Here is a 23,976-nt window from a genome sequence, read left to right on the forward strand (position 1 = left end):
TCAGCTCCTTCAATTGAAAAGATTGAAAGATCAATTTTTGAGCAGGCTGGTGCCAGCAGGGCCACCCACAGAGCATAGTTTACCCGATTCAGCAGGAATTTGCTAAAATTTGATCTCTGCGTGGTCAGCATAAGGATACTAAAAATCTCCTGTGTAACTGAGGCCTTATGTGATGAATGCCAGCTAGTGGATCTTTTAGTAGCTAAAAATTAAAATCACTTATGAAGCTGTAGCCTAAGTTGTATTATATTGATGATGCAAATGATTCATTTCCCAAAATAGTAAAAGTAGAGTGACATCACAACTTTTCATGCATGGCATGATACATGAATAAAGGATTTTTATTAGTCTTTTCTATAATATACTACTAACATCTTGGTACATTAAGTTTCATTGTATTCAACAGTGACTGCAAACTAACTTTTGTGCGAAAAGAAATAAAGTGTTTTGTACAAGAAGAGGTGGGATTTGTGTACATGGGTATCAGACTCAGAAGCACGTAAAACATACCATGCCTTTAGGGAAAAATTACTTGAGATGTTTATATCGTTAAAGCTGCATTCACACTACAGTGTTTTGAATTGCGGGAAGATTTGCCGTGGATCTGCCCACAATTTGAAAGCGCAGAGGTGTGAATGACAAAACGCAGGACTTGCACTCAAGATGCCATTCATTTGAATAACACCTCATATAGCGGTGCGGGATTGTCGCACTACAATCGCGGCAACCCGCATAAGGGGGGTACATGTCGACCAAAAATAGTTCAGGAGCTTCTTTTGGGTGACATGCGTCCCACTATGCATGTTGCGCGATTGCAGCATGTTTTATCGCGCAACAGTCACGACAGACCTGCACCACGATTTTAGTTATTTAAATTAATGGCATCTCGAATGCGAGTCCCGCGTTTTTGTCATTCACACCTCGGCCATGTCAAACCGCTGGCAGATCCGCTGCAAATCTGCCCGCCATTCAAAACGCTGTGGTGTGAATGCAGCCTTAGAGCAATTCAAAAACCATGCAGTCACACTGGGCTCTTTTTTTTTTTTTTTCCCCATTTCTATAAAGAGTGCAGTGCAATGCATGGCAAAAGTGAAATTAAATAGATGTGAATGCTACTCTGTAAGATTCAATATTAAAGCGGTATTAAACCCAAAATAAAAATATAATATATTACAGCTTACCAATCATTAAATGTGATAGCTGTATTACTGTAGTTTTCTTTTTTTTAGTTTTTCTTTTTTCACTTGGTGATCTGGCCAGTAACACATCTCCTGTATTAGTGCCCCCACTCTGAATGAATGAGCATAGGGGGCACAGCAGACAGCAGCATTATCAGTCTTGGGGGGGCAGGGAAGTGTTGCATGTACTAGTAGATTTAGATGCACTAACAAATTGAAGCCAAACTCCAGCTCACACCTTCTAAACAGTTCCAGCAAACCGTTTTTCCTTTTTGATATAAAGGTTTTACATGAATAATTAAAAGCTGATCATTCTAAGCACCCCTGCAAGTGGTAAATGGTCTGTCTCATTACTGTAAACTGATCTATTTGGAAGAGAGCTTGGTCTTTTGAAAAACAGATTTACTAGCTGGATCACCAGTTGAAAATAGAAAGCCAAAATAGAAAACTAATGCAGCCATCACATCTAAGAATTCTTAAGCTGCAAAATAATGTTTGCTTTTAGGTTTAATACTGCTTTAAATTAAAGCATTGCATTTAGATCCTGCTAAAGTGCTAAACAAACACTTTTTATAAGCAAAGCTCGACGCCCCATGTACATAAACCTTTATGCTGTGAAAATGCATTGAGTGCCACTGTTGGTTGGAGGAGGATTTCCTTTGCTGCCCAAAGCAACCAATTAGATTCACTTTTTATTGTTCAGATGCAGTTTTGAAGTAAAGGTGTAATTTGTTTTCCATAGTTGACAAGATTCTCTTTCAGGAAAGTGAAATCTAGTTGGCAAAAACTTTTAGTTACCGAATAAGTCCAGTGGTATAGTTTATAGTATTTACATACAGTTCTCATAATCCGCATTGCATGGCTTCTATTTTTTTTATCTGTATTTTTCTTTAAACTGTTAGAACCTAGAAGAAAATGTTGAGAAATGTTTATATGACAGGAGATGTTTGAAATCTCTCTATTGCATGTGTAGATATGGTAGTGTGGCGTGTGTTTCTTTGCAGAATGCAGTAACAGAAAATCTGCATGATGTCTGGATGACCTGAAAGGATGCATATGTCTGCTGTGTGAAATCTTGTCTGTCTGACCTGTCTTGTGCTTTCTATAATTTTACAGGCATGCAGTATGCTGGATATGTCAATAATCAAGCTAACTTTGCACCAACTCCCTTGTCATCCAGCTCAGATGATGAGGAAGACGAGGAGGATGATGAGGAAGCAGGTCTGCTTTAGCTTTTTTACTGTTTCGTGCACGACTTTGTGTAAATGCCTAACCCTTAATGCCATCGTAATGATAATGAAGCTCTGTCCAACATACTGCAGTAACTATAACTATCGCTACTGAGTATCTCTTTATCGTCATAATAGTTTATGCCAAATTTATAGTTGCCAAGTGTTGCTTGAAATATGTATACTGTATATATTTTATAATCATGCAATATTTTTATGTGGTTTACAAATGCTTTGCTGTACATAGGAATACAGGGTCTGTGTGTTACTGGCTTCCCCACTATATTCAGAAAGCTCTGCACACCTACATTTATCAGTAAAACAGGACCTCTCCCCTCTGTTTAGGCCACAGCACAGTAGATGTCCAAGTGTTGATTTTAAGTGATTGAAGGCCTAAGTCTGTCCATGCTGATGCAATCACAAGCATACCATAAAGTCAGCTTGACATGGCTCAGATAGCAAAGTGACTCCAAAGTAACACAACATTTGAAATGTGATCTAGGTTTGAGCTTGTTCCAGAAGGGATAGAGGGGAGAGCTCTAATGTGGGGTAATTAATTAGGCGTTTGCACTTCTAAAGCTTAAAGTGGAACTTTACCCATAACAGCTTGATAAAAAAAAAATGTTCTTTAGCAAAGAACATTCCACATATATAATTATGCTTCCAAAATTACTGTAAATTGCCTCCAGCATTGCTCCAGTTTCTTCTTGCTGGAGGACGGCGTTTTGCTTAAGTCCAGAGCCCCTGAGCTGCAGTAAATTTTTAGGCTACCAGCAGATCAGCCTCTACATTTTCAGCACAGTGTTTAACCACTTCCGGACTAGCCGCCGCAGTTATACTGTGGCAGGTTGACTCCCCTGCGTGAGCTGTCATAGCTGTACATTGGCTCTTAAAGGTGCATCCGGTGGCACGCGTGCCCGAAGCTTGTCCCCGGAGCCGATGCGAGATTCTCGTTCGAGAACGGGGAGATGTGTGTGTGTGTAAACACACAAATCCCGGTTCTCTCAGGGGAGATGAGACAGATTGTGTGTTCATACTAGTCAGTCCCACCCCCCCTACAGTTAGAACACACCTAGGGAACACAGTTAACCCCTTGATCGCTCCCTAGTGGTAACCCCTTCCCTGCCAGTTTCATTTATACAATAATCGGTGACATTTTTATAGCACTGATCGCTGTATAAATGTCACTGGTCCCAAAAATGTGTCAAGTGTCCGATGCAATATTGCAGTCCCGATAAAAAAATCTCAGATCACCGCCATTACCAGTGAAAAAAAAAATAATAATAATGCCATAAATCTATTCCCTATTTTGTAGACGCTATAACTTTTGCGCAAACCAATCAATATACGCTTATTGCGATATTTTTTTTTATACCAGAAATATGTAGCATACATATTGGCGTAAACTGAGTAAAACATTTGTGTTTTTTTGTTTTTGTTTTTTTAATTTGGGATATTTATTATAGCAAAAAGTTAAAGATAGTTAAAGATAAAGATGCAGATATAGCTATATCTGCAGAAGGGGCCAGCCTGAAGTGATCTAGCTAGACTTAATTTTCTGACTAAAGTTCCACTTTAACTCAAGACCAGATTTTCTTTTTAATTTTGAATAGATTAAAAATTATCCGGTCAGGTTTTTTTTTTTCTGGCTGTGTTCCCAGTGCGGAGATTTGTTCTCACTTCCTGGCCCAGTGACATGCGAAGAACAAAGAACAGTAATTACACTGTCAGAGGTTTTAACCCTTAATTCACTAAAATAAACCTGACCGGAAGTAACGGACAGGAAGTCCAGGAATGGAATGGGAAAAGAATCATATTTGCTGAATTGGAGTAAATGTATAGCATTTTAAACTACTTTATAGTAAATAAGCTGACTAGTTCTTGTAGTGATCAAAGATACAGTATACATGTGCTCCATGTGAGGTGATCAGGCTTTCCACATGTTTGGGGGGGATCTCACTTTGTCTGTAAGGGAACAAGGCATGTGCTTCCTGAAAACTGCCATTTTACATGTGCTGTAGTTAGATGGGGAGGATATTGATTTTTATCACAAGCATGAAAAATAGAAATGTCGCCTAATTTAGGCTGCCCAATATAATATATTTGTTCTTTGTTTAGAGCAGGGGGTGTCCAACCTTTTGACCTTTCTAGGACACATTGGAAGAAGAGGAATTGTCTTGAGACACACGTAAAATACACTAACAATAAGGATATGTGATGAGCAGAAAAAGTTGGGCAGATCACACCTTAACGTTTACTAATATAGATAATGTACCTATCTGAGTAATAAAACTTTATTATAAAAGTAAAAGAGAGCAACATAAAACTAGTGGGAAATTTTTCCACCATTTTTGATAAACCAACGCACCAATATCTGGTTGGATGGATGGGGTAGCAATTCTCAATGCTTACCAGATAAATGGGTTCTAATTTTGGCCTTCGTGTGCTTAATCCTTAAAGTGGTTCTAAAGCATTACACATACCCAGTGAAGTGACTGATCTCTGGTGATACACAGACATGAAACAACTGGGGCATTTTGGACTGAGCAGCCAATTTTCGGCAGGATTCAGCCTGTGTGTCCTCTCCCGCCTCCCTGATGATGCCATCCTATCAGGGCAGGGGACGGGAGAAGCTGCAGATCTGGATTATATTAACAAGCAGGTGATTACCCGCTTGTTAATATGAAAAGACTCCCATTCTCTGTGCAGATCTCCAGATCCTGCAGGAGGAGGAGACACTGGCATGGCTGCATAGCGGGAGGTGAGCAGCGACTGCGGTCTGTGTTAGCCCTGTCAGGACCGCGGTCGCCACTTGCCTCCCGCTGTGCTGCCCAGTCATTAACAGGCCACAGACTGGTACCGGTCCATGGCCCGGGAGTTGGGAAGCCCTGCAGCTAGCTCTTGTTAGGACATGCAGCCCGTCAGCCCCGGCCCAATGAGCAAATGCCCGATGAACCCCGAAGGCCAGTCCGGGCCTGACTGTGACAGTTCTTCCCTCAGACAGCTATGTAAGGCCTGTTATATACTACAGCCCATTTTGTGAAAGCAACTTACTTTTTATGATGTATTTTCCACTATTTGATCTTTTGTCTATGTGCATGGCGTGAACCAGTGTTTCTCAACTCCAGGCCTCAAGGTGCCCCAACAGGTCATGTTTTCAGGATTTCCCTCAGAAGAACCAGCTGTGGTAATTACTAAGGCAGTGAAACTGATCAAGTCACCTGTGAAAAATAATAGGAAGCCTGAAAACCTGACCTGTTGGGATGCCTTGAGGACTGGAGTTGAAAAACACTGGCGTGAACAATGGATAAAGCTTAGCTCCCATCATTCAAAAAATATGGACTGACACAATTTTATTTAGAGGAGTTTAGTGTAGGACTGCAGATCTATTACTTAGCTGTTATAAAGGTTAAATGTACTGCTTCTTTTCTGCCTTTTAAATAGGCCAGCATCCCCATTGCAGAGATCTGCTGGTTGCAGGTGTCACCTCATTCTTTGTTCATGTGAGAATGTGATAGTAATGTCAGCTGCAGAGGGGATTTTGTAGGACATATAGCCAGCAAACACCGAAAACCACAGCACATTCTGCATACCTCTATCTTAACCTTTTGATCTCAGTGTGGTTTCAGAGGCACACCTGTTAATGGGAGAAATGTGGTACTGTCTCAATTTCAAGGGTTCGTATGATACACTTATAGTACAGTATCTCACAAAATTGAGTACACCCCTCACATTTTGTAAATATTTTATTACATCTTTTCATGTGACAACACTGAAGAAATTACACTTTGCTACAATGTAAAGTGTACCTAAACCCTATTGAACATCTGTGGGACATCCTCAAACAGAAGGTGGAGGAGCACAAGGTCTCTAAAATCCACCAGCTCTGTGATGTCTTCATGGAGGAGTGGAAGAGGACTCCAGTGAACTCCATGCCCAAGAGGGTTAAGGCAGTGCTGGGAAATGGTGGCCACACAAAATATTTACACTTTGGGACCAATTAGGACATTTTCACTTAGGGGTGTACTCACTTTTGTTGCCAGCAGTTTAGACATTAATGGCTGTGTGTTGAGTTATTTTGAGGGGACAGCAAATTTACACTGTTATACAAGCTGTACACTCACTACTTTACATTGTAGAAAAGTGTCATTTCTTCAGTGTTGTCACATGAAAAGATATAATAAAATATTTACAAAAATGTGAGGGGTGTACTGACTTTTGTACAATATACTGTATGTATATGTCTTTTAGTGCAAGAGTCATCACTTTTACAACAGCCCATGGGTCTGATTCGTATACAGCAGGTGCTATAGCACGTGTGGGATGCTGAGATAGAAGTGATGCTGTCACATATGGTAATGATTCATCAAAAAGAGGAAAGAGGTTATTTAATGCTGGAGGGATTTCACTTGCAAATTTAGAAGCTAGTGGTATAGCTAATTTGAGTTAGATCACGTTAGCTTTAGGAAGGACAAAAAGCTAGTTATAGCACCATTGAGCAGAGCATATACATGAGCACTGCTGGGCTTAACTTTTTTTTTTCTATTTTATTTAATTTTGCATGGAAAGAAGTTTTTAATAATAAAAAAAGTGACTTTTAGCAATTTTTTTTTTTTTTTCTTCTTGGCCAGCACCTCCTCCAGAGTTCTTCATGTGAACTCTGCATAAGAAAGGTCTGCTCTTTAGGCAGCCTCCAAGTTTAAAAAAAAAAACTGAAAGCAACATGATATTGCAAATTGGGAGGAAAACAAAAAACCCTACTCCCAACTTCGCTGGATGTTCTCTCAGGCTCCAGAGAAAGCCAAGATTCCAAAATCCTCTGTAAGAATATGCACCTGTAGAGTGCTGAAACATCATCTCAGGAGATTTGGGATCCTTAGTTTTTTCAGAATCACAGGAGAGGGCCCAGTGATATCACTAGCACCTACCGGAAAGGCCTGGAAGCTGGGGTTGAATATTTTCTTTTCAACATTTTCTTTTTTTTTTTTCGTTTATGAAGGTGGGAGGGGACAAGTCTAGTACTGCCTCGTCAAATACCTCATCCGGAGATCATCACATAACATTTTCAGTTTTTTAAATAAGTGAATCACACGTGGGTCTTAAAGGAGTTGTAAAAGCAGAAGGTTTTTATCTTAATGTATTCTATGCATTAAGATAAATTTCTGTGTGTAGCAGCCTCCCCAGCCCCCCGTAATACTTACCTGAGCCCCATCTTTCTCCAGCGATGTCCATGAGTGTCTTAGCCATGCGGGACTCTCCTCCTGATTGGCTGAGACACAGCAGCGGCGCCATTGGTTCCCACAGCTGTCAAAATCAGACAATCAGAAGAGGGGCGGGGCGGGTCGGGGCTCCATGTCAGAATGGATGCACAAAGCTGTGACTCTGCTCAGGTGCCCCCATAGCAAGCTGCTTGCTGTGGGGGCACTCGACAGGAGGGAGGGGCCAGGAGCAGCGAAGAGTGACCAGAGAAGAGGAGAATCCAGGCTGCTCTGTGCAAAACCAACTGCACAGAGGAGACAAGTATAATATGTTTGTTATTTTTATTTTTTTTAAACAGACTTTACAATCACTTTAAGTATTCTTTGTGTCTATAACAACCAGCTTTCAACTTTTTACAATGTACAGGTTTAAAAATAAAAATGCTGATTGGTTTGGTTTGTATTGGTTTCTATGGACATTGTACACTTTGATACACTTTCATGCATCTGGCCCCAAGTACAGGGTACATTTTAGAAATACCAATTAATCAGAACATTCTTGTATTAAAATATGACTGACTTCCATGGTAGATTTTGCATGTTGCAATGTTAATGTTTGTGTTCCAGGTATTGATGAAAGCTCTTCCACCACTAGCAGTGCGTCATCTGAGCCAAAAAATTATGATGTCCTAGAAGGAGGAGGATGCACAGGTAATTTTATATTTATTTAAACTTATGTAATTTATTACAAATTTAAGAGTAAAGTGAAATTTTGCTTATTGTCCTCATTTTTTACAAGTGCTATGTTTGTATTTGCAGAGATGCCTGCAGCAACAAATACCACTCACGTTAATGCCATTCAACATATATCAAGACCCTCAAAACCATTTGGCCATGGATACCCAGCTCTCCAACCTGGATATCAAAATTCAGCAAGCCCACATGGCTCCCAGTCAAATACCCCTGTTCACAAGCCAGTTTACCCACAATATCCTTCTGTAAGTGTTTTATTTCTGCATGTAAGATTTTTATGTTGTGCATTTTATATGCCTTTATATTACTCTTTCCATGTATTAGGTATCAAGACTGAATTTTTATTGCCTTCTGTGTGCCCAAGGGGAGATAAAAAAAAAAACAAAAAAACCCCTGGTAACCACTGTTCTTAACCCTTTTGTGGCCAGAGGTCATTGATGCCATGATTAAAGTGGATGTAAACCCAATGTCATTCTTTCTAAACTACTGCCATAGGGGTTATCTATAAGGATATACATGCCTCCTGCATGTATCTTTACCTGGCAAATGTCTCCCCTCTGTCTGTTATGAGAGCCGAAAAACTGCATATTCTGTGGGTGGGTCTGTTGTCTGGAGCTCGGTGGGTGGAGTCGTGATGTCAGTAGACTCCCCGCCCACCTCTACACTCCCCTTGTCAATATGCATTTTCTCCTGTGTATTTCTAACACTGAACTTCTGCTATGATCTCTACCATCCAGTGAAAAGACAGGAAGGTAACCACATGACTTCAGCATGCCAAATAATGGTGAGTTGTGGAACAGCCAATCCTTGCAGAGCTGCTGAAGAAAGGAGTGGGAGGGAATTTAAAAATACTGCATGTCTCAGGCTAGTGCACGAGATGCAAATCACTTGTCACTCACAGCAAGGGGGAGGATTTGACAAAGTTTTTCTCAGTTTGTCAAGATTTATCTCATTGAACAATAAAAGAGGATTGCTCAGAGATGGATTAACTCTGTGTGGCAAGACTGGGCTCAAATGATAGCAAATCGTATACTCTACAGTATGATATAAAAAGAAAAAAAAATTTTTTTCGGGTTTACATCCACTTTAAGGCCTGATGGCCAAAACGTGTTGGCTTATTTTTTGACTGCTTTTCACATGCAATAATAAAAACGTTTTAGCTGACGTTCCTAGCACCAGCCCTTTCTCCTTTTTTTGCATTGATTCCTGGATGCCCAGGAAGAATATTGCAGTATCAGCACATGTCTGTTAACTTGGAACTCTTTGGCAAATTTTCAACTCTTTCCTTGTGTATTACAAATTTGCACCCAAATAAATTGAGTGTATGTATAATATGTAATTTTCAAAGAACAAGAATTGTATTTAATAAAACCTGCTCTGTATTTCTAATGTGCTGGCAAATTTGCAAAAACAAATATTTTGTTAAAGTGATGAAACGAGCATGTTTTACTTGCCTGCTCTATGCAATGCTTTTGCAAAGAGCAGCCCCGATCCTCCTCTTCTCAGGTCCCCCCGCAGCCCTCCTGGCTCCCACCCTTCTCAGGTCCCCCTGCCAGAGCTCTTAGCACCCCCCGAGTGTCCCCAAAGCAAAGCTGTTTGCTATGGGGGTACTTGTGCATACTCCACTCAATCCCAAGCCAGTTGTGCGTATGTTCAAAAGACCTTTATTAACCACTTTGACGCTAAATACTGTTGTTATGGCAGCAGCTAGCTGCCGTAACCCCAGTATTTTGTTCAATGGCCGGTGGTCCTCCTTTAGATAAATGTGGTCTCGGCGGCGGATTCGCCGCGAGATCACTTTTATCAGGGGCGGGAGAGGGGCCCCCTATCCTCCCGCCGCAGTCCAGTTGTCTCCGCCACTTACCAAAGCCGTCGATATAGGCGGAGACGATCGCGCCTGCTCTCCTCACAGGCTGGATGCCCAGCGAGGGAAAGATGGCCCCTACTCGGCTCCATAGCATTGGAGGGCAATGCTCTTAAAGGGGACTTTTTTTTTTCTTTTTTTTTGTAAAAATATTTTTTTTTTTATTGGCATATAGTGTAATATTAGATATCCTCTGTAACTCAAAACTGGTGACCTGTAGAAAATTTTAAACGTCGCCAATGGAGATTTTTAATTGCGAAAGTTTGTCGCTCTTCCACGAGCGGGTGCAATTTTGAAGTGTGACACATTGGGTATCAATTTACTCGGCGTAACATTATCTTTCACAATATAGAAAAAAATTGGGCTAACTTTACTGTTTTATTTTTTCATTTCATAAAGTGTACTTTTTCCCAAAAAATTGCGCTTGTAAGACCGCTGCGCAAATATGGTGTGACAAAGTATTGCATCAATTGCCATTTTATTCTGTAGGGTGGTAGAAAGAAATGTGTGTATGTGTGTGTGTGTGTGTATATATTTATATATATATATATATATATATATATATATATATAATCTCGGTCCTTAAGTGGTTAAATTTGGTAATTTTGGCACGGTGCTGAGCAAGGTTGATTTACAGATTGTTGGTGGGGAGGAGCTAAAAATTGGGAACAGAGAGCAATAAAAAAACTGAAAGCTGTTCTAACTTCACATTCTGTCTCAGACCATTACCTAATGTCTATCTGATAAAAATTGTTGCAGTATATTTGACTTTTAGGAAATTTTCTTACTCAAGTTTCACACTAAGGATGCACTAACACTGGGCATGGTTGAACTGAACAGTGCCAGGATTTGATTGTCCCCACTCCCCTGCTGGTCTGCACTAATCATGCTGACAGTGCGAGGAGAGGAGAAGAGAGCCGATAACCGGCTTCTCTAAAAGGGACATGTGCACTGATAATCAGGGCAGTGATTATCAGTGCAGTCCCAACAGTGCCCACCAGTGCTGACAATAGGTGCCCATCAGTTTGAAAAATTGTATAATAAACTATGAAAGGTGTTTTTTTTATTTATTTTTTCCAACTGTTTGGTCCTTATTTAGCAAAAAATAAAAAACCCAGTAGTGATTAAATGCCACCAAAAAAAAAAAAAATTGTGAAAAAAAATTATAAAAATGTCATATGGGTAGTGTTGCATGATCGTGCAATTGTCATTCAAAGTGCGACAGCGCTGAAAGCTAAAAATCGACCTGGGCAGGAAGTGGGTAAAAGTGCCCAGTAGGCAAGTGGTTAACAGACTGATGCCGCGTACACACGATCGGAAATTCCACCAGCAAAACTCTGATGAGAGCTTTTTGTCGGAAAATGCGACCGTGTGTATGCTCCATTGGTCTTTTGCTGGCGGAATTCCAGCCAGCAAAAGATTGAGAGCAGGTTTTCTATTTTTTTGGTCGGGAAAAGTCCCTATCTGAAAATGCAATCGTCTGTACAAATTCCGATGCGCAAAATTCCTACACATGCTCGGAGCATTGAACTTCATTTTCTTGGCTCGTCGTAGTGTTGTACATCACCGTGTTCTTGACGGTCGTAAGTTCAGAGAACTTTTGCGTGACCGTGTGTATGCAAGGCAAGCTTGAGCGGAATTCTGTCGGAAAAACCATCCACGTTTTTTCTGATGGAAAATCCGCTCATGTGTACGGGGCATTAGTTGTCCTACAGATGTGGCAATTAGAGGGTTGAGACAAACCATTTACCACTGAAAGTTGTAGTTACAGCGATATGCTTTTTTTTTTTTTCCATTCATGTAAAACCTTTATGCCAATAGGAACAGAAATGTTGCTGAAACTGAATTTGGCTTAAATCTGTTATTGTATCTAAATCTGCTATTGCAGCTAACGCTACACTCCCAACCACCCACCACGACCCCCCCAAAACTGACAATGCTGCTGTCCAAAGATGTCTCTGTTGCTCCTCCACTCAGAGTGTAGGCACCCTAATACTGGAAGTGTTACTGGTCATATAACCAGGTAAATACAGAGGGTAAAACAAAAACAGAAAAAACTGCAGCCGCCACATCTGATTGGTAAGCTGCAATATATTACATTTTTGGTTTTGGGTTTAATACTGCTTTAAGTTGTCAATGTCTACATTACTATCAATCCCTGTGTGCTGGTTTGTTGATGTGTCTTGGTAGATAGCTTTAAGAAACCATTATGAACAGTCTTTGCAGATTAGAAAAATGCAGCCAATTCCCAAAAAATTGTGATATATCGCTAGTTTTCCTTTTGTTGTGATAAATTAATTGATTATTGTACAAATGATTTGATGTTTTTAAAGTGTAATTATTGGGGACTTGGAAGTCCTATAGCATCAGACGCACCCAGTGAACGTACTTGTAATGCACATTATTGTGAATTGGGTCACTAAACCGTGGGCCTGTCACATTGTCTGAGAGGCATATCATGTGTTTTTCTGTTATGGCTAATGCGGATAATCTAGGCTCAGCTATGAATCTTCTTAGATGGCAGATAGTTTTCAGTGTGTACCTTGTGGATGCTACAGAATGCCCTACCCTTTATTTAGGAATTCTTAAGAATTCCAAGGTAAAAAAAGGTTTGATAAATGCTTTAAATTGCTGAAGTTGAGATGAAGTTATAATAAATCTACCACATCAGCCCCAGAAGATTTGGCTGCTCAATGACCAGAGCACTTTTTGCGATACGGCACTGCGTCGATTTAACTAACAATTGCGCGGTTGTGCGACATTGTACCTAAACAAAATTGACATCCTTTTTTTCCCCATGAATAGAGCTTTCTTTTGGTGGTATTTGATTATCTCTGCGGTTTTTACTTTTTGCACTATAAACAAAAAAAGAGCGTCAATTTTGAAAAAAAAACTATTTTGTACTTTTTGCTATAATAAATATCCCCAATTTAAAAAAAAAAAAACACATTTTTTTTCTCAGTTTAGGCTGATCTGTTTTCTTCTACATATTTTTGGTAATAAAAATCGCAATAAGCGTATATTGATTGGTTTGCGCAAAAGTTATAGCGTCTACAAAATAGGGGATAGATTTATGGCATTTTTATTATTATTATTTTTTTTTTTTAATAGTAATAGCGGTGATCTGCAATTTTTATCGTGACTGTGACATTATGACACATCGGACACTTTTGACACATTTTTGGGGACGACTGACATTTATACAGCGATCAGTACTATAAAAATGCACTGATTACTGTATAAATGTCACTGGCAGGGAAGGGGATAACACTAGGGGGCGACCAAGGGGTTAACTGTGTTCCCTGATTGTGTGTTATAACTGTAGGGGGAGGGGACTGACTATAGGAGATGACAGATTGTGGTTCCTAGCTATTAGGAACTCACGATATGCATCTCCTCTCAGAACAGAACGGGGATTTGTGTGTTTATACATACACGTTCCTGTTCTGCCTCTCATGCCCACGACTGCCGGTCATGAGCATCGGCACCCCCGCTGTGCAGCGCGCGCCTGCTATCCCGCTTAAAGGAGCCGACGTACAGCTACGACGGCTCGCTGGATCATGCCGACCTGCGGCTGATTGACAAGTGGTTAAAGTGGAAGTAAAGGCAAACCCTAATGCTAAACCTTCTCCCACCTCATTCTAAGCCAAACCTATCTAGCCCAGTAAAGAAAGGATCACTATACTTGCCTATTCTGAAGCCAATCTGCTCTCCAGCAGCACCTTTTGTGTGCAGGAGAAAGTCTACAACGGCTGGGAAGTGACGTCACCCATAGACTTACTATGGGACTTCTGTTGTCTGCTGCCTCTCCTGCACACTGAAGCCGCTGCTGACAGCTCAGCCTGGGACTGGACCGGGGTGACTTTAGAATAGGTAAGTATAGTGCTCATGTAGGCAGTGGGGCTGTTTTTGATTTTCACCACTGTCCTAGAGTTTGTGTGTTCTCTTGCATGGGTTTACAAAAACACACATAGTACGTTATCTAGCTTCTGAGCAAATTAGCCCTTCAGTGTAGAATGTTGCAGCGCAATTTTCTTTAAAAAGGACTGATGAACATTTTAGTGTCCTCTGTAAGGAAAATAAATGGCTAAATGAGCTCAACTTTTTGAAGTTAATTCATTTTTGTTGGTGACATAGTAGATTTCTATTTTTACTTTATGAAAGGTTCTGTGTAAAGGAAATTTTTACTTAGTAGGTGTTACACAGTCCATCTAGTAAAAGCAGGTGAGAACTGGACCTTAGGCTCCATTCACACTAGCGCGTTTTTTGATGCATTTTGCATTTTGCAGAAATGCACGGGAATTTTTTAACATGGGTTCCTATGGAACATGTTCACATCAATGCCTTTTTGTTTCTCTGCATTTTTGGAAAGGGTCAGGGACTTTTTTTCATGCAAAATGCAGCGTTTTGCATGTAATAGAATTCAATGGACAAGCATCAAAAACGCAAGTGCATCAAAAACGCAAATCGCGGCAAAATCACGGCAAAAACGCTGCTCAAAAACGTGGCAAGCATGAAAAAAAAACCTCCAAAGACGCCCAAAAGCAACATGCATAGGTGTGAATCAAGCCTAAGGATGGAAAGACTGCTACTTAAAGTGGTTGTAAACCTCAGATATGAAGAAAGAATATCCCTCTGTAGCAGAGTTCTAAAACTGGTGGCCCTCCAGCTGTTGCGAAACTACAAGTCCCATCATGCATTTGCCTGTGGGAGTCATGCTTGTAACTGTCAGCCTTGCAATGCTTCTTGGGACTTGTAGTTTCGCAACAGCTGGAGGGCAGCCAGTTTGAGACCCCTGCTGTATAGTGTCTACTTGTCTCGCATAAGAACACTAAGTGTCACTCTTGTCTGCTGTTTCGTTCCTCTGCCTATCAGCATGAATCACTTCTGATACGTTTTCCTGACCCCAAGAGAAAAATGGTTACAGGGGAGGGAGCTCCAGCTGATTGACAACCTCAGCTCTGTTCCTGTGTGCTGTGTGAATTAGGATGTGTCCTTTCCTTCCAATTAGCTCTCCTTAGTGTAACTTCAGCTCTCTGCCCCCTTTTTTTGCAATCTCAGACAAGCTTTAAAATTCTGCACTTTGGCTGTAGAGAATATTGCAGGTAAACGGGTACAACTTATGTAGGAGGATTTGTTTCATCTCTGTGTATCACCTGAAGTCAGTCGCCTCACTGAGTATATGTAAGGGTTTACAACAACTTTAAAGCCTACCTCAAGCCAAATTTTGGATAGCGTGTACCCTGTTTCCCCGAAAATAAGACCTATTGTGATTGTCGGTGATGGCTGCAATATAAGCCCTACCCCCCAAATAAGCCCTACCCTGAAAATAAGACCTACAAGGGCTTTAACTAGGGCATATTTGGGAGGTAGGGCTTATATTGCAGCCATCACCGACAATCACGCTAGGTCTTATTTTCGGGGAAACAGGGTAGTAGTTTAAACATGTTCAAGGTTTTCGTTTTTTGTCTTGTCTGACCTCATTGGGAAGATTTTTCCTCACTTTCTGTACCTGAAAAGCCTGTAAACAAGAGGTGTCATTTGGACAAGAAAGCACAGATGACAGTAAAAACATTCATGCAACTTGTAACCTTTTGCTTGTAACCTTTTTAAAAGTGTTTGTGTTCTGTATCCTTATTGCAGAGATATGTCATTACTTCCTGTTCAGACAATACACATAAAAGACCATATTGTTCATTTGACATAAATACCTGACTGAGATTTTAACCCTTCTATGTGCTATCAAAAACATAATCTGTTTTGACTGGTGTTTGGCTTTTATCTTTATCACTGTAATTGTTTGTTGGAATTGTTTGTTTTTGAAGCCATCCAGTTTTAGGTAATAATATCTGTTTTCCTTTTTCTTTTTTCTTCTAGCACTATGGAGAGATTAATCAATTGCCAGCTTCCCTGTCGGGGTTAAGTCTACAACAGGCTCCACAGCCAGAAGGCCTGAGACCTATGAATCTTTTACAAGATAGAAATGTTCTACCTTTATCTTCTTTGCCAGCTCCAGCACCAAACCTGAACACAGATCTGAAAAAATTAAACTGCAACCCAGAGTAAGTATTACAAGTGAAAGAAAAGCAACCACAGTCATGTAAATATGCTGTGCTACCTGCCTGAGGTCTCCAAGGTGTATCCCTGGGGACTGGCAAACATGTGCACAATTAATTTGCAGGTATAATTAGAAGTTATGTCTCTTGTAATAACCTAGTACGTATAAACATGAAATATCGCTGTAAAGCATAAAAGCCGGCACAACAATAGATCGAAATTGCGCATAAATAAATAGGAGACCCTAAAGTTCCAAAAAAGTTGAACATATATAAGGTATAAACATACAATATATGTGAAATAAATCCAGTGTTCATACACATCCAGTCTTAATACACAATAAATATATAGTTCCACAGAGGAATATCGATGATCTGAGTACTCCCAAAGTGAATCAGTTAAAAGAATTTTGATCCACACAATCAGTTGATGTTTCCGGACACGACAACACCCTTGAGTGCACCACCATCTCAGTGTACAATAGGATTTTTCCTACAGCTTACCTGTAAAATCCTTTTCTTGGAGTACATCACGGGACACAGAGAGGCCATTACTATCTGGGTTATACGCTGGCAGATCAATCAAACAAGAAGTCCTTCCCTATATAACCCCACCTACGCAGGAAGTACCTCAGTTTTGTAGCCAGCAATAAACTTCCCAGACAAGAGGGGAGGGATCAAGAGCTGTAGGAAAAATCCTATTTTCTTTATCGTACATCATGGGACACAGAGCAGCCATTACTATCTGGGACGTCCCAAAGCAATGCCATTGAGAAAAGGGAAACACCATCCCAGAAACTGCCACTATTACTGTTTGTAATACGCTGAGGCCAAAGCCAGTGTCCTCCATGTTCTTGACATCCACCTGGTAAAAACCCTGTGGATGTATAAACTTAAAGACCAAACAGTGGTATTGCCCACCTGGGCCACTAACACCTGATGGCGGATGGCCCAAGATACTCCCCCACACCTGGTAGAGAATCTCTCCCAAGAAAAAAAGGGGTTTTGCCCCTTAAACCATAGGCATCATTTATAAACTGGCAGATCCGCTGCTAAATATTTGACCTGGATGCTGCCTGCCCTTCCTGGGCTCTTTTGGCAGCACAAACCAGGATTCCTGACCTGTGCCGACAACTCGGGTAGATCCTGAGTGGCTGAACTACCTCTAGAGTATGGAGCAATCTTTCTCCTGCCGACTCGAAAAATAAAAGGCAAAACAGTGTCCTGATTCAAGTGAAAACTAGAAAACCATTCTAGGCAATAAAGATGGATGAGGATGCAACCTCACCCTTTCCTCATGCAAGACCAAGAACGGCTCCTTGCATGAAAGAGCCGCCAGCTCTGACACTCTACTTGGTGAAGTGATAGCAACTAAGGAAGCCATCTTCCTAGATAAGGGACTAACAGTCTCCCAATTGGTTAAAAAAAATGGCCTTTGCAAAGACAATCGAGCAAATTCCAGTCTCAAGGACACAAGAGTGGCCTGACATACGGAACTATCTATGTTACACACTGTATAAAGTATGAACCACGGAGTGAGAAACAATAGCCTCTGGAAAAAATGGATAGGGACAAACTCTAACTCCTAACGGTACTTAAGACCAATCTCCTTTCCCCTACTGATTGGAGAAAGAAAAGAAAATTTCCCACCCACATATTTCTGTGGGTGCCACTTCCTGGCTTCCCCCAGGCAAAAAATATTTCCAAGTCGTGTAATTAAAGTTCCCTGAAGCTGGCTTCCAGGGTCAACGGGTCAACAGTGCTGAGATGCAGGACTCAAGACCATTAGGTCTGGCTGGACTGGGAGTGACCAAAGAGCGACCCCCACGAAACTAGCTATGTCAGTGTACCAAGCCCTCCTTCCCTAAGTCGGCTAACACTATTATCAGTGTTACCACCTCCCGGATTCTTTGCAAAAGATGTGGGAGAAGTCAAAACAGAGGGAAAGCGTCAAATAAGGGAGAATTGGTCCCTAAGGTGTTACCAGTGCATCTGCCCCTATTGCCTGTGGGACTTTGGTCCCGGACACAACCTGTTCCCAGAAGTAGAACTTGGAATCTAATAGATGCACCTGCAGAGTTCCCCCTGCCATTATTCTATACCTGGAATATGTACTAGTGATAGAGACAGAACTTGTTGTACTGTCTCAGACAGAATGTGGTTCACCTTCCTGAGCCGCATGACTCCTGATGCCACCCTGGTGGTAGATATATATGCCCCTGCAGAGGCATTTCCTGATTAAACCTACAACTGGTTTGTTCCCACATCCAGAGCAAGTCATACTGGCCCAAAGTTCCAAGATATTGATGTGCAGTATTTTCTCCTGTGTAGACCAAGTCCACTGAACTATAGCTCCCTTCAAACCAACTGGAGAAGCTGGCATCAGTGGTTATCATCTTCCCAATCCCTTCTCCAGATTTCGAACCATCAACCACCAGTTTTAGCTCTGCAATACCCCGGGAACAGAGCCCTCCGGCAATCCAATGCCTGGATCTTCGTGCTCTAGACAGAGAGAATGATCCTCTACAAAAGACCTGGAGTAGGACTATACATAGGGAGCGTGCCTTGACCTAGATACAACTTCCTCCTGCAGAAATGTATCAAAGGAAAATCTGGAACAGACTGCTTCCTGAACAAAGATTATTGAGGTATACTGAGATTGGCACCCCCTGCGTTTTCAGCAAGTTCAGCACTGGGGCTGGGAGCTTTGAACCCTCGGCGCTGTGGCCAGCCCAAAGAGCAGAGTCACAAAAATAAAAAAGACAACTTTGCACTGCAATTGCAAAAACCCCTTATGAGCCTGGAAAGAAGTGACACATGAAGATATGCGTCATTGATGACTATGTACCCCGAAATCTTCATTAAATGGCCAGATCTGAAACAGAAGGATGTCCAGCGGCTTAAAGCGGAGTTCCACCTAAAAGAAAAAAAAAAAAGTCAGCAGCTACAAATACTGCAACATGCTCCAAGAGCACATGTATCACATCAGGGACCACTACCTTACAGACAGTGGCAAAAAAACTGAGGTACTTCCTGTGAAGGAGGGGTTATATAGGGAATGACTTCTTGTTTGATGTGCCAGTGTCCATTCACCAGTAGGTGACGTATAACCCAGATAATAAAGGCTATTCTGTCCCGTGATGTACGATAAAGAAAAAACTCTTTTCCAGAGAGAGTCAAAAAGGCACATGAATCTCAGTTGTCATCGGTATGAGAAATAGTCATCTTCTGAGTCACTACCAAATCCTTGTTCTTAAAGTAGCCAGCCAGGACTTTAGTCACCTATGAAATGGATGAGTGCCATTACCATAAGGTTGGGGTGAAAAGGAATTTGGACTGTGTACATAAAGGATGCTGAGAGAGAGCCAGGAAAATGCAGCATTATGCGCAGTAGTGGAGCTGACCACTAAAGTGGAACTTAAGATAAAACTTTTTTTTTTCACTTTGGATAGAGTAAGGGAATGGTTATATCTCCTGTAAGGTATATTTTGGCCAATCCTAGTCCCATTAGGTAGATTTCCCCTCACTTCCTGTTCTATAGCTGAAACAGGAAGTGGGAGAAAACTCCTCCAAAGTGAGGGAATCCCTGGTTGTCACCAGAACTAGCATCTTTAGTGGAAATTATTCCCACTATTCCTGTTCTATGGACAACCCAAAATTGAGATTTTTTTTTTTTACTTTCATTGAGAATGGTAAACAGGAGAAATAGAGAGCATAATTCTCCATAACTGGGGGCATAGTGCGCAATAAAAAAAAATGACAGGTGTTCTAATCCCTCTCCTTGCTATCCATAACAGAAAAAAAAAGGTTTTGCTTTTAAATTAGTTTTTAAAGTGCGAGGGGAAAAAAATTCATGGTCCCCAGCCGGCTCTACACCGAGAACTAAGCGATCAAAGACTACTGGTCGCTCAGTTCTGGGGACCACTCACTGGAGCGCCGGACTGTGGAGGGGGTGGGAGAAGCTGGCTCAGCCTCTCAGCGGTGCACTGAGAGGCTGAGCCAGCTGCCGGTCATGCATCTGGGTGGATCCCTACATTGTTGGGATTCTTTTCAGCATTTGGACCGGCTCTGTGACATCAGCCAAGAGTCTACTTTAGCTTTGGCCATACTTCCCCTTTAAGCGTAATGAATCAGCTGTTGCAGAGGATAAACCGATATACAGAATTGATGCAAAAGACAAAACTCCATGTTTGGCAAATTTAGGCTAGGTTCACTTTTGTACATTGCGGAATTGTGCACAAAATTGCAGGCATTTCTTAAATACACCCACACTAAGAACCTAAACCCAATTATCAGCTGTTGTATTTTAACACGATAAAAATGTCTTGGCTCAATTTATACATATACATACAGCGCTATATGTTCAAACCAAATCATAAATCATGACTAGGATTATAAAAATGAACTTTAAAGTGTCCGTGCTTTATAAAAGTGTCCAATGCTCCACAAATAAAAGTGCTTTGTGCTGTGCAACTTCTTCTAACAATCACTGTTGTTGCTGTCTGTGCTCAATACCCTATGTGGTCCTCCACCTTCACACTGGAAAAAAATGAATTTCCATGACTCCCTAGCATCCAGTGGGTCATTAAATGCTTGTTCCCCCAGTGATTAAAACATTCAGGACCACCTCCACTCCTTTGCACCCTAACTACCATAGGTATTATAAGCAAGAAAGGAAAAGCCTCTATAATGTAAGAATCTTTATTTAATACTACATCAAAAATGCCTACTCACAATATGTAGTGGGGCACTGCACACAGTTATTCTGGTAGTACTGTGTTGGATGTAACTCTACCCCAACGCGTTTCATCGTCTTGTCGCTGCCAGTGTTACAGGAAACTCTTCTCACTTCTCTTATATCTAGGGGTTTAACCCTTACGTATCCCACTTCCGATGGATCGGCGATCACATCCCCTTTGCATGTGCACATTGGTGTCGTTAATTCTTAATAGCACTCCAACATGTCTTTCTAATGCACTTGTTTTTGCGCACACTGTGTGTTTTGGTGCATTGCTATTTAAGGGAAAAAAGGGTCATTGCACTAAATGTGACAAGTGAAATTTTGTATAGGTGTGAACGGAGCGCAACAGATCACCTGAGCTGCAATATAAATACTGTATACAGTAGCAGTTCACTGATTTATTACACGGTCAGTGGTGAACACGGGAGAAGCTATATACTTAGAAAGGTCTTCCTCATATTGTTTACTTTTCTGGTCAAATGCTCTTACCCTTTCAGTTTTAGGTTCTGACCACGTGTTCCTAATGCTATTTTCTTTTAGGAACAAATGCTAGGGAATGTTGTGTTCACCCTGTGAAAGGCAACAAATTAAAACTGACATTTCACCCATATTACAAACATTACGGGGATTATTTGTGACTTTTGCTTGAATTTGAAAACATTCCCACGGTAATTTTTTTTCAAATAAATAGGCACCTTTGCATAGTGTTGTGCTTGCCTCTATTTATATTGTTTGACATTTTAAGATTCATTGTACATTTCAGATTCTTCAGGTGCACTCTTACAAGTGTTCCACAGACACAAGCTCTTTTGAATAAAGCAAAGCTTCCCTTAGGATTACTACTTCATCCTTTTAAAAGTAAACCTGTAAGTATGCGTTAAGCATCTTGAGGAATCCTGTAATGTCTTTTTTTTTTTTTTTTTTTATTAATACACTATAAGACAGCCCAGGAAAAAAAGCTTGTTCCTTTATTTCCATAGCGTATCCCGACAATAACATCAAGTTCCATTGTAAGATGTCGATCCTGCAGAACATATATCAATCCATTTGTGTCTTTTATTGACCAGAGGAGGTGGAAGTGTAATCTTTGTTACCGAGTAAATGATGGTATGTATCAACACATGCAAGTATGCTTTATTGTTATGAGCCAGCATGGAATTAGCTTTCCTAAGTTTAAATGTATGTAAACTCCAACAATGAACTTTTTTTATTTGCTCCCTTTTAGTCTGTTAAATGTAACAGTGAAAGCATTTTGCTATATCCTTTCGATAAGTGAAAAAAAGACCTTTTGATCCTGCCCTAAATCATGTGAGCTAATAATTTGCTGTGCTCCTTGTCTGTGCTGTTATTATTTAGCATTGTTCCCAGCTCACTGTTGACTACAGAACACTTCCCCTCCTATATTACACAGAAGGGAGAGTTATTCTATAGTCCTCTTTTAGGGTGACAGTGCTGCTCCCCAAAGCTACAGTGAGTGCTGTCACTCTAAGACAGGAAGTGGTGATGTTTACAGAATCATCATCTGAAAATGATTCCTTAAAAAAAAAAAAAAAATAACTTTTGTGCACCAAAACACACAAAGAAATTGTCATGTTTATTTAATAAAATTATAAACTATGCTATTGTTAAAATGTACTAGCGATCCAATAAACTTGCCTATAGGCTTAAAGCAGTTGATAGAAGAGGCCTCAAAATGTTACTTTTTCACTGACCATATGTTGTATGTTGCATTATGTATCGCGTTACATGTCGCAATGTTTTGTTTTCTGATTTTTAAGGTCACCTTGCAGTAAAAGCAAGGAAGGATAAAAACCTCTGTAGTGCATTAATGTATTTACTAAACAAAAATGCTGTACATAAAAACTATTTACAATTGTAGGAAAACAATACATGATATACAAAGTATTACAGATATACATACAACACATGCACACACTACCTAACCTTCCTAGCAAATGAGCATGAACAATGATCTGAGTACAATAGAATACATTAAAAGTCACTTGGTTTAGGTTATAGTGGCTTCACGATCTCTATAATCAGCCAGGGCTCCAGGCTTGCTTTACAATCGATTGCAAGAAATTGGGCGCTAGCTTCAGTCCCAGGTGAAGTTTTTTCTTGCACAGACCTTCTTTGTTGTGGAGCCCCCCTGTCAGCTTCTGATGCTGGCCTTTTATTTGTAAAGTTTAGGTGAACAGTCCCTCATGGGCATATCCTTTTCTGCATTAGGTAGTATGAGCAAACATTTCCTAATTTAAACTCTAGATGGCACTGTTGTATCATACCTGCCTTAGGTCAAATATGTCAAAAGGTCATGCTTTTGTGGACCTTGGTTGCCTGGATGCATCGTTGGACCAGAATTCCTGTAAAACAATGGGAGCAATTAACAGCCAAATGACATTTGCCCACCATACAATAGTATCTATTTTCCCATTTTTTATTTTATTAGAGGACAGCTTGTGCAAACGTTTCCAATAGCATTTGTTTGAGAAATGTTCACTCAAAAAAACCTGATGTATACTTCTAAAACAGATTTTATGTTTATATAAGCAAGTCAGAGAAAATCACAAAACATATTTTTACACATACATTCACTGTGTATATTTATCTCAAATGCAACACACCAAATTATTATAATTGAAGAACATAGAATTTTATGATGACTATATCACTGTGTCAGTGAAGTGAGGATATCTCTCAGGTGACAGATGCCCTGCTTTGCCAGGAGATCACCAAGAGGGTCAAGGTATATCTATAAGCAAGCAAGACCAGGAAATCACAAGTAGGGATGAGCTCAGGCAGGTTCATACACAAGTCTGACCCACCTGAGCTATCCCAAAAGCAAACTGTCAAAGCCGACAGCCAGTCATAGGCAGTGGAGGCATTCCCTGCCCCCCAGCCGCACATGTACACTTCCCTTGCATATGTACGGCTGCAGGGTGGGGAATGCTTCTACT

The 23,976-nt window shown here is 40.7% G+C and overlaps 1 protein-coding gene across 2 annotated transcripts in view; it reads left to right on the top strand.

Moving 5' to 3' along the window:
* The window catches only part of SEC24B (SEC24 homolog B, COPII coat complex component), a 124,753-nt gene that overhangs the window by 22,526 nt on the left and 78,251 nt on the right, over positions 1-23,976 (top strand). The window contains exons 4-9 of one of the 2 annotated variants that reach the window (XM_073602251.1): positions 2,295-2,399; positions 8,233-8,316; positions 8,425-8,603; positions 16,100-16,284; positions 21,783-21,885; positions 22,000-22,126. In XM_073602251.1, the coding sequence (XP_073458352.1) occupies positions 2,295-2,399; positions 8,233-8,316; positions 8,425-8,603; positions 16,100-16,284; positions 21,783-21,885; positions 22,000-22,126 (783 nt within the window). The remainder of the gene's footprint in view (positions 1-2,294; positions 2,400-8,232; positions 8,317-8,424; positions 8,604-16,099; positions 16,285-21,782; positions 21,886-21,999; positions 22,127-23,976) is intronic. The other variant, XM_073602260.1, reaches the window with a different exon arrangement.

This window comes from Aquarana catesbeiana, linkage group LG01, assembly GCF_042186555.1.
Source record: "Aquarana catesbeiana isolate 2022-GZ linkage group LG01, ASM4218655v1, whole genome shotgun sequence".
Taxonomy (NCBI): Eukaryota; Metazoa; Chordata; class Amphibia; order Anura; family Ranidae; genus Aquarana; species Aquarana catesbeiana.